General features: G+C 41.2%; 1 protein-coding gene across 2 annotated transcripts in view; it reads left to right on the top strand.

Annotated features, from left to right (window-relative positions):
- PIR (pirin) overlaps positions 1-15,969 on the top strand; it is a 211,451-nt gene that overhangs the window by 168,468 nt on the left and 27,014 nt on the right. For both annotated transcript variants that reach the window (XM_053706078.1, XM_053706077.1), the window contains exon 9: positions 10,508-10,574. In XM_053706078.1, the coding sequence (XP_053562053.1) occupies positions 10,508-10,574 (67 nt within the window). The remainder of the gene's footprint in view (positions 1-10,507; positions 10,575-15,969) is intronic.

Below are 15,969 nucleotides of genomic sequence, written 5' to 3'. Positions count from 1 at the left end.
TGTCCGCGGCCGAGACGGTGGGGCATCTCCCTCTTAATCTAAGTAACCATTTTTATCAGGCCACACTAATGCACTAGCATATATGCAACTGCTAATGCTAACATTTTGACCTAGACAAGGCAATATTTAAAGGCGCATGTTTGCGTTTATTTGTCTTCATAGCTGGTCATGATTTAATCTATAATACCTGCTTAAAGGGCCACTAAACCCAAAATCTTTCTTTCGTGATTCAGATAGAGAATACAAATTTAAACAACATTACAATTTACTTATATTATTTATTTTGCTTCATTTTTTAGATATCCTTAGTTGAAAAAAAAGCAATGCACATGGGTGAGCCAATCACACAAGGCTTCTATGTGCAGCAACCAATCAGCAGCTACTGATCATATCTAGATATGCTTTTCAGCAAAGAATATCAAGAGAATAAAACAAATGAGATAATAGAAGTAAATTAGAAAGATGTTTTAAATTGCATTCTCTTTCTAAATCATGAAAGAAAAAATGTGGGTTTCATGTCCCTTTAACTTGCCACTAATAATATCCTACTACATTATTCCTAAAAGTTTCCTAGTAGACACCAATTATACCCTTCTCTTTCTTCATTAGCAAGGTTACCCCTTATCTTATATACGTAACCCCAACTACAGTTTTGGGACCCAGACGCAGCTCCCCCCCCCCCCTCCTTTTGAAATTATGATTGTCGTAAATCTCCTACTTGGGTCACACAACTGGCAGAGCACTAGCTATCTTTCTCTTATAAAAGCTATTTAGATTCTACCCATTGCATTCATTTTACCACCTCCCCCCCCCCTCTATAATATGTCTCCTAGTTTTAGGAGAACTAAATAAGCGGTTTCTCTTACCTATACCGCACTTTCCATCACTCCCTTAAATATTATAGTATATCTCATCTACCTATCTATGCCTACATATCTTAAAAAACTATATATGCAGCAAAATGATATTTTCACTCTTGTTATTATTTACAATACCATCTGCTAAACGACACTCACATTATATACTACATTATATCATATATTCTATATTACATTCTATGCTTTGGATAACAAAAAATCGAGGTTTATTAATGAGATCCGAAAGTGGTCTCCTTTGTTTATAATTATCTTCTTTCACTTTAGTGTTTACTATTACTTATGATGGTCCGAGAGTGGCCTAAGGCATCATGTAAAAGGTTTCTAAATGATTGGCATCCTATATACACAATGGTTACGTGGTATGTAAATTGTTGTCTTTACGTTCCTTTTATGTTTATTTCACCATTCCTGTAACATTGAAGCTTTACTGTATGTGACATATGATGCAAAACCTTATTTTTTATGGTTAATGTATGCCTTTAAATATACCTCAATAAAAATATTTAAAAAAAAAAAAAAAGAGAGAGGGGGAGAGAGAGCGCAAAAGAGAGGGGGAGAGAGAGCGCAAAGAGGGGGGAGAGCGCAAAAGAGGGGGGAGAGAGCACAAAAGAGAGGGGGAAGAGCGCAAAAGAGAGGGGGGGAGAGAGCGCAAAAGAGAGGGGGGGGGGAGAGCGCAAAAGAGAGGGGGGAGAGAGCGCAAAAGAGATGGGGGGAGAGAGCACAAAAGAGAGGGGAGAGAGAGAGCGCAAAAGAGAGGGGAGAGAGAGAACGCAAAAGAGAGGGGAGAGAGAGAGCGCAAAAGAGAGGGGGAGAGAGAGCGCAAAAGAGAGGGGGAGAGAGAGAGCGCAAAAGAGAGGGGGAGAGAGAGAGCGCAAAAGAGAGGGGGAGAGAGAGCGCAAAAGAGAGGGGGAGAGAGAGAGCGCAAAAGAGAGAGGGGAGAGAGAGAGAGCAAAAGAGAGAGGGGAGAGAGAGAGCGCAAAAGAGAGGGGGGAGAGAGAGAGCTCAAAAGAGAGGGGGGAGAGAGAGAGCTCAAAAGAGAGGGGGAGAGAGCAAAAGAGAGGGGGAGGGAGAGAGCAAGGGGTGGGACCGCTGTACTGCAAAAAATGGCCCGTGTGAACGGGCTTTAGGACTAGTACATATATATTTAATTATTTTTTATCTCAAAATAAGTTAGTTATATGTAGTGTCATTTTATAGCGCTGAGGTATTTAGACAGTTAACCCTTTCTTTTCATTTATCACTCGAGTTACTTGGAAAAGGTAACACCATTTCTGTCTTATCACCTCCTGGCAGCTATTCTTTGATACTCATTATACTCTATAATTTATGATTTCCATTAGTTTGTAATATTACTAATTCTTTTTGTTTCATCATTTGATTTGCATCATATTTTATTTTTAAGGTCCTGAAATATCAATATTATTCTTATTTAGTTTTATTATTTGGTTATATTATTTATTTACATTATTTGCTTACACAGATATAGTTTTGCGCTTTCATATCTAAATAGCTTACACCTTCATCTCGAGTTGGTGTATTCTACTTTTCTTCTGTTATGTGTGATCAGTCCACGGGTCATCATTACTTCTGGGATATAACTCCTCCCCAACAGGAAATGCAAGAGGATTCACCCAGCAGAGCTGCATATAGCTCCTCCCCTCTACGTCAGTCCCAGTCATTCTCTTGCACCCAACGACTAGATAGGATGTGTGAGAGGACTATGGTGATTATACTTAGTTTTTATGACTTCAATCAAAAGTTTGTTATTTTACAATAGCACCGGAGCGTGTTATTACTTCTCTGGCAGAGTTTGAGGAAGAATCTGCCAGAGTTTTTTACTATGATTTTAACCGGAGTAGTTAAGATCATATTGCTGTTCTCGGCCATCTGAGGGAGGTAAAGGCTTCAGATCAGGGGACAGCGGGCAGATGAATCTGCATTGAGGTATGTAGCAGTTTTTATTTTCTGAATGGAATTGATGAGAAAATCCTGCCATACCGTTAAAATGACATGTATGTATACACTTCAGTATTCTGGGGATGGTATTTCACCGGAACTACTCTGCTAAAGGTCACTAATACTTTTAATAACTATTTATCATGTTAAACGTTTTTTGCTGGAATGTAAAATCGTTTACATTGCTGAGGTACTGTGTGAATAGATATTTGGGCATTATTTTCCACTTGGCAGTTTTTTGCTTGTAATTGTGACAGTTTCGTTTCTCTTCACTGCTGTGTGGGAGAGGGAGGGGCCGTTTTTGGCGCTCTTTACTACGCATCAAAAAATTCCAGTCAGTCACTTTTATTTTTCCTGCATGATCCGGTTCATCTCTGACAGATCTCAGGGGTCTTCAAACTTCTTTGAAGGGAGGTAACTTCTCTCAGCAGAGCTGTGAGAATTCTTATAGTGACTGTGCATAAAAACGTTGCTTTGTACTTTTTATGTCAAATTTAATTATTGTTATTTTACTAATGGGAACAAACCTTTGCTAAGAGTTGTGTTGTTTTAAAGTTTGATGCTATAACTGTTTTTCAGTTCATTATTTCAACTGTTATTTAATCGTTTAGTACCTCTTTGAGGCACAGTATTTTTTTGCTAAAAAAGATTATAACCAAGTTGTAAGTTTTTTGCTAGTGTGTTAAACATGTCTGACTCAGAGGAAGATATCTGTGTCATTTGTTCCAATGCCAAGGTGGAGCCCAATAGAAATTTATGTACTAACTGTATTGATGCTACTTTAAATAAAAGTCAATCTGTACAATGTGAACAAATTTCACCAAACAGCGAGGGGAGAGTTATGCCGACTAACTCGCCTCACGCGGCAGTACCTGCATCTCCCGCCCGGGAGGTGCGTGATATTATGGCGCCTAGTACATCTGGGCGGCCATTTCAGATAACATTACAAGATATGGCTACTGTTATGACTGAAGTTTTGTCTAAATTACCAGAACTAAGAGGCAAGCGTGATCACTCTGGGGTGAGAACAGAGTGCGCTGACAATGCTAGGGCCATGTCTGATACTGCGTCACAGCTCGCAGAGCATGAGGACGGAGAGCTTCATTCTGTGGGTGACGGTTCTGATCCAAACAAATTGGACTCAGATATTTCAAATTTTAAATTTAAATTGGAGAACCTCCGTGTATTACTAGGGGAGGTCTTAGCAGCTCTTAACGATTGTAACACCGTTGCAATACCAGAGAAACTGTGTAGGTTGGATAAATACTTTGCGGTACCGGCGAGTACTGACGTTTTTCCTATACCTAAGAGACTAACTGAAATTGTTACTAAGGAGTGGGATAGACCCGGTGTGCCGTTCTCACCCCCTCCAATATTTAGAAAGATGTTCCCAATAGACGCCACCACTAGGGACTTATGGCAGACGGTCCCCAAGGTGGAGGGAGCAGTTTCTACTTTAGCTAAGCGTACCACTATCCCGGTGGAGGATAGCTGTGCTTTTTCAGATCCAATGGATAAAAAGTTAGAGGGTTACCTTAAGAAAATGTTTGTTCAACAAGGTTTTATATTACAACCCCTTGCATGTATCGCGCCGATTACGGCTGCGGCAGCATTTTGGATTGAGTCGCTGGAAGAGAACCTTAGTTCATCTACGCTAGACGACATTACGGACAGGCTTAGAGTCCTTAAACTAGCTAATTCTTTCATTTCGGAGGCCGTAGTACATTTAACTAAACTCACGGCTAAGAACTCAGGATTCGCCATACAGGCACGTAGGGCGCTGTGGCTAAAATCCTGGTCAGCTGATGTGACTTCTAAGTCCAAATTACTTAATATACCTTTCAAGGGGCAGTCTTTATTTGGGCCCGGTTTGAAAGAAATTATCGCTGACATTACAGGTGGTAAGGGCCACGCCCTACCTCAAGACAAAGCCAAAGCTAAGGCTAGACAGTCTAATTTTCGTCCCTTTCGGAATTTCAAAACAGGAGCAGCATCAACCTCCACTGCACCAAAACAGGAAGGAGCTGTTGCTCGTTACAGGCAAGGCTGGAAGCCTAACCAGTCCTGGAACAAGAGCAAGCAGGCCAGGAAACCTGCTGCTGCCCCAAAGACAGCATGAACCGAGAGCCCCCGATCCGGGACCGGATCTAGTGGGGGGCAGACTCTCTCTCTTTGCCCAGGCCTGGGCAAGAGATGTTCAGGATCCCTGGGCTCTAGAGATCATATCTCAGGGATACCTTCTAGACTTCAAATTATCTCCCCCAAGAGGGAGATTTCATCTGTCAAGGTTGTCAACAAACCAGATAAAGAAAGAAGCGTTTCTACGCTGCGTACAAGATCTGTTATTAATGGGAGTGATCCATCCGGTTCCACGGTCGGAACAAGGACAAGGGTTCTACTCAAACCTGTTTGTGGTTCCCAAAAAAGAGGGAACTTTCAGGCCAATCTTAGATTTAAAGATTCTAAACAAATTCCTAAGAGTTCCATCGTTCAAAATGGAAACTATTCGGACAATCTTACCCATGATCCAAGAGGGTCAGTACATGACCACAGTGGATTTAAAGGATGCTTACCTTCACATACCGATCCACAAAGATCATCACCGGTACCTAAGGTTTGCCTTCTTAGACAGGCACTACCAGTTTGTAGCTCTTCCATTCGGACTGGCTACGGCTCCAAGAATCTTCACAAAGGTTCTGGGTGCCCTTCTAGCGGTACTAAGACCGCGAGGGATTTCGGTAGCTCCGTACCTAGACGACATTCTAATACAAGCTTCAAGCTTTCAAACTGCCAAGTCTCATACAGAGTTAGTTCTGGCATTTCTAAGATCGCATGGATGGAAGGTGAACGAAAAGAAGAGTTCTCTTTTTCCTCTCACAAGAGTTCCATTCTTGGGGACTCTTATAGATTCTGTAGAAATGAAGATTTACCTGACAGAAGACAGGTTAACAAAGCTTCAAAATGCATGCCGCGTCCTTCATTCCATTCAACACCCGTCAGTAGCTCAATGCATGGAGGTGATCGGCTTAATGGTAGCGGCAATGGACATAGTACCTTTTGCACGTCTACACCTCAGACCGCTGCAATTATGCATGCTAAGTCAGTGGAATGGGGATTACTCAGATTTGTCCCCTACTCTGAATCTGAATCAAGAGACCAGAAATTCTCTTCTATGGTGGCTTCATCGGCCACACCTGTCCAGGGGGATGCCATTCAGCAGGCCAGACTGGACAATTGTAACAACAGACGCCAGCCTACTAGGTTGGGGCGCTGTCTGGAATTCTCTGAAGGCTCAGGGACTATGGAATCAGGAGGAGAGTCTCCTTCCAATAAACATTCTGGAATTGAGAGCAGTTCTCAATGCCCTTCTGGCTTGGCCCCAGTTAACAACTCGGGGGTTCATCAGGTTTCAGTCGGACAACATCACGACTGTAGCTTACATCAACCATCAGGGAGGGACAAGAAGCTCCCTAGCAATGATGGAAGTATCAAAGATAATTCGCTGGGCAGAGTCTCACTCTTGCCACCTGTCAGCAATCCACATCCCGGGAGTGGAGAACTGGGAGGCGGATTTCTTGAGTCGCCAGACTTTTCATCCGGGGGAGTGGGAACTTCATCCGGAGATCTTTGCCCAAATACTTCGACGTTGGGGCAAACCAGAGATAGATCTCATGGCGTCTCGCCAGAACGCCAAACTTCCTCGCTACGGGTCCAGATCCAGGGATCCGGGAGCAGTTCTGATAGATGCTTTGACAGCACCTTGGAACTTCAGGATGGCTTATGTTTTTCCACCCTTCCCGCTGCTTCCTCGATTGATTGCCAAAATCAAACAGGAGAGAGCATCAGTAATTCTAATAGCACCTGCATGGCCACGCAGGACTTGGTATGCAGATCTGGTGGACATGTCATCCTGTCCGCCTTGGTCTCTACCTCTAAGACAGGACCTTCTGATACAGGGTCCATTCAAACATCAAAATCTAACTTCTCTGAAGCTGACTGCTTGGAAATTGAACGCTTGATTTTATCAAAACGTGGTTTTTCTGAGTCGGTTATTGATACCCTGATTCAGGCTAGGAAGCCTGTTACCAGAAGGATTTACCATAAAATATGGCGGAAATACCTATACTGGTGCGAATCCAAAGGTTACTCCTGGAGTAAGGTTAGGATCGCTAGGATATTGTCCTTTCTACAAGAAGGTTTAGAAAAGGGTTTATCAGCTAGTTCATTAAAGGGACAGATTTCAGCTCTGTCCATCTTGTTACACAGACGTCTGTCAGAAAATCCAGACGTCCAGTCCTTTTGTCAGGCTTTAGCTAGGATCAAGCCTGTATTTAAAGCTGTTGCTCCACCATGGAGTTTAAACTTAGTTCTTAACGTTTTACAGGGTGTTCCGTTTGAACCCCTTCATTCCATTGATATAAAAATGTTATCTTGGAAAGTTCTGTTTTTAATGGCTATTTCCTCGGCTCGAAGAGTCTCTGAGTTATCAGCCTTACATTGTGATTCCCCTTATCTGATTTTTCACTCAGACAAGGTAGTTCTGCGTACTAAACCTGGGTTCTTACCTAAGGTAGTCACTAACAGGAACATCAATCAAGAGATTGTTGTACCATCCTTGTGTCCAAATCCTTCTTCAAAGAAGGAACGTCTTCTACACAATCTGGATGTAGTTCGTGCCCTCAAGTTCTACTTGCAGGCAACTAAAGATTTTCGCCAAACTTCTTCCTTGTTTGTCGTTTACTCTGGACAGAGGAGAGGTCAAAAAGCTTCTGCTACCTCTCTCTCTTTTTGGCTTCGTAGCATAATACGTTTAGCCTATGAGACTGCTGGACAGCAGCCTCCTGAAAGAATTACAGCTCACTCCACTAGAGCTGTGGCTTCCACTTGGGCCTTTAAGAATGAGGCCTCTGTTGAACAGATTTGCAAGGCTGCAACTTGGTCTTCGCTTCATACTTTTTCCAAATTTTACAAATTTGACACTTTTGCTTCTTCGGAGGCTATTTTTGGGAGAAAGGTTCTTCAGGCAGTGGTTCCTTCTATATAATGAGCCTGCCTATCCCTCCCGTCATCCGTGTACTTTTGCTTTGGTATTGGTATCCCAGAAGTAATGATGACCCGTGGACTGATCACACATAACAGAAGAAAACATAATTTATGCTTACCTGATAAATTCCTTTCTTCTGTTGTGTGATCAGTCCACGGCCCGCCCTGTTTTAAGGCAGGTAGATATCTTTTAAATTATACTCCAGTCACCACTTCACCCTTGGTTACTCCTTTCTCGTTGATTCTTGGTCGAATGACTGGGACTGACGTAGAGGGGAGGAGCTATATGCAGCTCTGCTGGGTGAATCCTCTTGCATTTCCTGTTGGGGAGGAGTTATATCCCAGAAGTAATGATGACCCGTGGACTGATCACACAACAGAAGAAAGGAATTTATCAGGTAAGCATAAATTATGTTTTTGTCCATATATATATATATATATATATGTGTGTGTGTGTGTGTGCGATTGAGCCTTTTGCCATAAAGTAGACGAAAACATGTAAAAACATTTATACAATATTCATATTTAATAAAGGTTTTAACTATGTATTTACTTTAAATATTTCACATTCCAATGTTCTGTACATAGGGGAATATGGTCTTTGTATTTATAAATAATATTCCTATATATATATATATATATATATATATATATATATATATACAGTATCTGTATGTGTGTTTTTTATATATATATATATATATATATATATATATATATATATATATATATATATATACAAACACACACAGAGCTTGAAGTCCAGTGGTCCACTAGTCCTGGACGACTTAGAAATTGCAGCGTATGACTTTCACGACTTTTCCTCTTTAACATTGAAAGGGCTATTAACTTTTTTCCTTGGGCTAGTAGTTTTTAACCCCTAACTAGAAAACCATAGTGATATTTTTCCACCCCTGTGTGTGTGTGTGTGTGTGTGTATATATATATATATCTCTATAGAAATATTTAATTATATTCCAATGTTCTTTACGTAACGGAATGTGTTCTATTTATTTATGACATTATTCATATTTTCAGATTGGGTTAGCATAAATGAGAATATGTGAGAGTTTGCGTGAGAGTAGAGTGGGGGTTTTTTCAACTTTTTTTTCTCCATTGACTTCTATGGGGGAATACTTGAACGCATACTCAATGTATTACTTTCAACTTGTAATATCAGCGCAATAAAACTAGCGCAAAAAGCTTCATTCTAGCGGAGTTATCGCTATAGCAGAAACTCAAAATACCGCTCCACTTGTACTCTGGCCCTATGTTTTTTAAAGGGACATTATACACCAATTTTCATATAACTGCAACTATAAAGAAGAATACGCACAAAAACTGATCTAACTATCCAGTATAAAACCTTTTTAAAACTTACTTAGAAGCTCCCAGTTTAGCACTGTTGATGAGGTTAGACTGGGACACCCAATGAAAGGGGCTGAGATAGAAGGAAGAGCAGAACCTTTCCCCTCCCCTGCATATGAAAAGATCTATTACACAAACAAGAGCAAGAAGGAATCTGTAGACATCAGTATACACCTGATACTGTGGGGCTTGGTTAGGAGTTTAAAAAAAACAGCACAATGTTATTAAAAAATAAACAAAACTATACATTGTTACAAAAACACTCCCAGCTGGGCTGTATAAGTGGATCATCTTCAAAACATTTATTCAAAGAAAAATCTACTGTACAGTGTCCCTTTAACCCCTTTTTACAAGTTAAACACATAGATCATTTTATTATTGGACTATCGCTTTCATATACTAACACATTAAAGGGACATTAAACACTAAATACACGCTAGATAGAATGATGCATTCAAAGAAAAGATTAGTCCATGACTAACATGTAGATGTATTTTTTAAAGTTTCATTAGTTGTTTAAAAAGTGACAAAATAAGTGTAAAGTGTTAGTGTCTATAAAACACTGGGAGCTGCCATGTTGTAACTTGTGTTACCTTCTCTGCTGTGGCCAATAAGGGACAGTTATAAATAGGTCACTAGAGTGTGCAGCCAATGGTTGTGCTGGATTTAACAGTGTGCTGCACTTCCATTTCTAACAGGAACTGAAAAGCTCACAATTTCAGAATGGAATTACAGGCAAAGAGGACAAAATTAATAATGAAAGTATATTGCAGAGTTGTTTTATATATACAATTTATCATTTTATATTACCATCTCAAAGTGTTTAATGTCCCTTTAAAGGGACATGTAACCCAATTTTTTTTTTCTTGTATAACAGCTTTGAACATCTTCTAGTTTCCATCTTTTAACAAATGTGCTTTGTTATCCCTTGTTGAAGGAGCAGCAATGCACTTCTGGGAGCTAACTTAACACATTGAGTGAGCCAGTGACAAGAGGAATATGCTGTATGTGCAGCCGCCTACCAGAAGCTAGCGCCCAGTAGTGGATGCCAAGAGAACTAAACAAATTAGATAATAAAAATGTTTTAAATTGCATGCTCTATCTGATTTATGAAAATGTAATTTTGACATTATTGTTCCTTTAAAGCATGCTCTTTGTGCACTATACCCCTTTAATGTTAATATGTTAAGATTTCAAAATGCAGCTATGTAAAGTAAATAGAACAGGTATTAATTATTAAACAATTACTTGTTCTTAAACAGGATGAAGAATTAAGTCATTTTGTTCTGGTTGCTGGAGAGCCAATTAAGGAGCCAGTTGTTCAACATGGTAAGAGCTTTTACATCCTTTAATACATTATTCTCTTTGCTTAAAGTGATGTTTAATTTACATATACTTCATATTTGTAGCCCATTGTAGCTATACTTTCTTGATAAATGTTCCCTTTTGTCTATCTGTCACTATTTACAAATCTGTAGCACTGTTTGTTAATTTATGGCATCAAAGAAGGTATTTTGCACACTTGTGACATGAAACTCAAATCCCCAGTAAATAATATGCAATGTAGATCATTTACTTATTTTGTCTATTATCTTAATGTACCTTTCTAAAGTGTGCTTTCCTACTAACCTAGAGAGGCTGGAGTATGTTTGTCATACTTACATGAAACCCAGAAATGTTCTGTCATTATTCAGATAGAGAATACAATTTTAAACAACTTTCCAATTTACTTCTGTTATTTGTTGCTTCCTTCTCTTGTTATCCTTTGCTGAAAGGTTTATATTGGAAAGCTCAGGAGCAGCAAAGAACCTAGGTTCTAGCTGCTGATTGGTGGCTGCATATATATATACTGATTGTCATTGGCTCACCCATGTGTTCAGTCAGCAACCAGTAGTGCATTGCTGCTCATTCAACAAAGCATACCAAGAGAACAAAGAAAAAATTATAATTGGAGTAAATTAGAAAGTTGTTTAAAAAATGCATGCTCTATCTGAACCATACAAGAAAAAATGTAGGTTTCATATACCTCTAAAGGGACGAAAAATGCATAATTTACACAAAAGCCATCAGTGGCATAGTAAAAGACATAAAACCCAAAACATTTCTTTCATGATAAAGTGTACAATTTTAAACACATTTCTTCTGTTATGTGTGATCAGTCCACGGGTCATCATTACTTCTGGGATATAACTCCTCCCCAACAGGAAATGCAAGAGGATTCACCCAGCAGAGCTGCATATAGCTCCTCCCCTCTACGTCACTCCCAGTCATTCTCTTGCACCCAACGACTAGATAGGATGTGTGAGAGGACTATGGTGATTATACTTAGTTTTTATAACTTCAATCAAAAGTTTGTTATTTTACAATAGCACCGGAGCGTGTTATTGCCTCTCTGGCAGAGTTTGAAGAAGAATCTACCAGAGTTTTTACTATGATTTTAACCGGAGTAGTTAAGATCATATTGCTGTTTCTCGGCCATCTGAGGGAGGTAAAAGCTTCAGATCAGGGGACAGCGGGCAGATGAATCTGCATTGAGGTATGTAGCAGTTTTTATTTTCTGAATGGAATTGATGAGAAAATCCTGCCATACCGTTATAATGACATGTATGTATACTCTACACTTCAGTATTCTGGGGATGGTACTTCACTGGAATTACTCTGTAAAAAGTACATTAAACCTTTTAATAGGTATTTATTATGTTAAACGTTTTTGCTGGAATGTAGAATCGTTTGCATTTTCTGAGGTACTGAGTGAATAAATGTTTGGGCATTATTTTTCAACTTGGCAGTTGCTTGTTTTAATTGTGACAGTTTCGTTTCTCTCTCACTGCTGTGTGTGAGGGGGAGGGGCCGTTTTTGGCGCTCTTTGCTACGCATCAAAAATTTCCAGTCAGTTACTCTTGTATTTCCTGCATGATCCGGTTCATCTCTAACAGAACTCAGGGGTCTTCAAACTTCTTTGGAGGGAGGTAGATTCTCTCAGCAGAGCTGTGAGACTTATATATTGACTGTGATTAAAAACGTTGCTCTGTAATTTTTACGTTTCAAATTTAATTATTGTTACTTTACTAATGGGAACAAACCTTTGCTAAAAGTTGTGTTGTTTTCAAGGATTGATGCTATAACTGTTTTTCAGTTCATTATTTCAACTGTCATTTAATCGTTTAGTGCTTCTTTGAGGCACAGTACGTTTTTGTTAAATAAGATTGTAACCAAGTTGCAAGTTTATTTGCTAGTGTGTTAAACATGTCTGATTCAGAGGAAGATACCTGTGTCATTTGTTCCAATGCCAAGGTGGAGCCCAATAGAAATTTATGTACTAACTGTATTGATGCTACTTTAAATAAAAGCCAATCTGTACAAATTGAACAAATTTCACCAAACAGCGAGGGGAGAGTTATGCCGACTAACTCGCCTCACGTGTCAGTACCTGCATCTCCCGCCCGGGAGGTGCGTGATATTGTGGCGCCTAGTACATCTGGGTGGCCATTACAGATAACATTACAAGATATGGCTACTGTTATGACTGAAGTTTTGGCTAAATTACCAGAACTAAGAGGCAAGCGTGATCACTCTGGGGTGAGAACAGAGTGCGCTGATAATACTAGAGCCATGTCTGATACTGCGTCACAGCTTGCAGAGCATGAGGACGGAGAGCTTCATTCTGTGGGTGACGGTTCTGATCCAAACAGATTGGATTCAGATATTTCAAATTTTAAATTTAAATTGGAGAACCTCCGTGTATTACTAGGGGAGGTTTTAGCGGCTCTTAATGATTGTAACACTGTTGCAATACCAGAGAAATTGTGTAGGTTGGATAAATACTTTGCGGTACCGGCGAGTACTGACGTTTTTCCTATACCTAAGAGACTAACTGAAATTGTTACTAAGGAGTGGGATAGACCCGGTGTGCCGTTCTCACCCCCTCCAATATTTAGAAAGATGTTTCCAATAGACGCCACCACACGGGACTTATGGCAAACGGTCCCTAAGGTGGAGGGAGCAGTTTCTACTTTAGCTAAGCGTACCACTATCCCGGTGGAGGATAGCTGTGCTTTTTCAGATCCGATGGATAAAAAATTAGAGGGTTACCTTAAGAAAATGTTTGTTCAACAAGGTTTTATATTGCAACCCCTTGCATGCATCGCGCCGATTACGGCTGCGGCAGCATTTTGGATTGAGTCTCTGGAAGAGAACCTTAGTTCAGCTACGCTGGACGACATTACGGACAGGCTTAGAGTCCTTAAACTAGCTAATTCATTCATTTCGGAGGCCGTAGTACATTTAACCAAACTTACGGCTAAGAACTCAGGATTCGCCATTCAGGCACGTAGGGCGCTGTGGCTAAAATCCTGGTCAGCTGATGTAACTTCTAAGTCCAAATTACTTAATATACCTTTCAAGGGGCAAACTTTATTTGGGCCCGGTTTGAAAGAAATTATCGCTGACATTACAGGAGGTAAGGGCCACGCCCTGCCTCAAGACAAAGCCAAAGCTAAGGCTAGACAGTCTAATTTTCGTCCCTTTCGGAATTTCAAAGCAGGAGCAGCACCAACTTCCACTGCACCAAAACAGGAAGGAGCTGTTGCTCGTTACAGACAAGGCTGGAAACCTAACCAGTCCTGGAACAAGGGCAAGCAGGCCAGGAAACCTGCTGCTGCCCCTAAGACAGCATGAATCGAGGGCCCCCGATCCAGGACCGGATCTAGTGGGGGGCAGACTCTCTCTCTTCGCCCAGGCTTGGGCAAGAGATGTTCAGGATCCCTGGGCGCTAGAGATCATATCTCAGGGATACCTTTTAGACTTCAAATTCTCTCCCCCAAGAGGGAGATTTCATCTGTCAAGGTTGTCAACAAACCAAATAAAGAAAGAAGCGTTTCTACGCTGTGTACAAGATCTGTTATTAATGGGAGTGATCCATCCGGTTCCGCGGTCGGAACAAGGACAAGGGTTTTACTCAAACCTGTTTGTGGTTCCCAAAAAAGAGGGAACTTTCAGGCCAATCTTGGATTTAAAGATCCTAAACAAATTCCTAAGAGTTCCATCGTTCAAAATGGAAACTATTCGGACAATCTTACCCATGATCCAAAAGGGTCAGTACATGACCACAGTGGATTTAAAGGATGCTTACCTTCACATACCGATTCACAAAGATCATTACCGGTATCTAAGGTTTGCCTTCTTAGACAGGCATTACCAGTTTGTAGCTCTTCCATTCGGATTGGCTACGGCTCCAAGAATCTTCACAAAGGTTCTGGGTGCCCTTCTGGCGGTACTAAGACCGCGAGGAATTTCGGTAGCTCCGTACCTAGACGACATTCTGATACAAGCTTCAAGCTTTCAAACTGCCAAGTCTCATACAGAGTTAGTTCTGGCATTTCTAAGGTCGCATGGATGGAAAGTGAACGAAAAGAAGAGTTCTCTCTTTCCTCTCACAAGAGTTCCATTCTTGGGGACTCTTATAGATTCTGTAGAAATGAAGATTTATCTGACAGAAGACAGATTAACAAAGCTTCTAAATGCATGCCGTGTCCTTCATTCCATTCAACTCCCGTCAGTAGCTCAATGCATGGAGGTGATCGGCTTAATGGTAGCAGCAATGGACATAGTACCCTTTGCACGTCTACATCTCAGACCGCTGCAATTGTGCATGCTGAGTCAGTGGAATGGGGATTACTCAGACTTGTCCCCTACTCTGAATCTGGATCAAGAGACCAGAAACTCTCTTCTATGGTGGCTTTCTCGGCCACATCTGTCCAGGGGGATGCCATTCAGCAGGCCGGACTGGACAATTGTAACAACAGACGCCAGCCTACTAGGTTGGGGCGCTGTCTGGAATTCTCTGAAGGCTCAGGGACAATGGAATCAGGAGGAAAGTCTCCTGCCAATAAACATTCTGGAATTGAGAGCAGTTCTCAATGCCCTTCTGGCTTGGCCCCAGTTAAAAACTCGGGGGTTCATCAGGTTTCAGTCGGACAACATCACGACTGTAGCTTACATCAACCATCAAGGAGGGACAAGAAGCTCCCTAGCAATGATGGAAGTATCAAAGATAATTCGCTGGGCAGAGTCTCACTCTTGCCACCTGTCAGCAATCCACATCCCGGGAGTGGAGAACTGGGAGGCGGATTTCTTGAGTCGCCAGACTTTTCATCCGGGGGAGTGGGAACTTCATCCGGAGGTCTTTGCCCAAATACTTCGACGTTGGGGCAAACCAGAGATAGATCTCATGGCGTCTCGCCAGAACGCCAAACTTCCTCGCTACGGGTCCAGATCCAGGGATCCGGGAGCGGTTCTGATAGATGCTTTGACAGCACCTTGGAACTTCGGGATGGCTTATGTGTTTCCACCCTTCCCGCTGCTTCCTCGATTGATTGCCAAAATCAAACAGGAGAGAGCATCAGTGATTCTAATAGCGCCTGCATGGCCACGCAGGACTTGGTATGCAGATCTAGTGGACATGTCATCCTGTCCGCCTTGGTCTCTACCTCTAAGACAGGACCTTCTGATACAGGGTCCATTCAAACATCAAAATCTAACTTCTCTGAAGCTGACTGCTTGGAAATTGAACGCTTGATTTTATCAAAACGTGGTTTTTCTGAGTCGGTTATTGATACCCTGATACAGGCTAGGAAGCCTGTTACCAGAAGGATTTACCATAAGATATGGCGTAAATACCTATACTGGTGCGAATCCAAAGGTTACTCCTGGAGTAAGGTTAGGA

Source organism: Bombina bombina, chromosome 3 (genome assembly GCF_027579735.1).
Source record: "Bombina bombina isolate aBomBom1 chromosome 3, aBomBom1.pri, whole genome shotgun sequence".
NCBI lineage: Eukaryota > Metazoa > Chordata > Amphibia > Anura > Bombinatoridae > Bombina > Bombina bombina.
The sequence above is the reverse complement of the archived record's forward strand: the minus strand, read 5'-3'. Positions and strand labels throughout refer to the sequence as shown.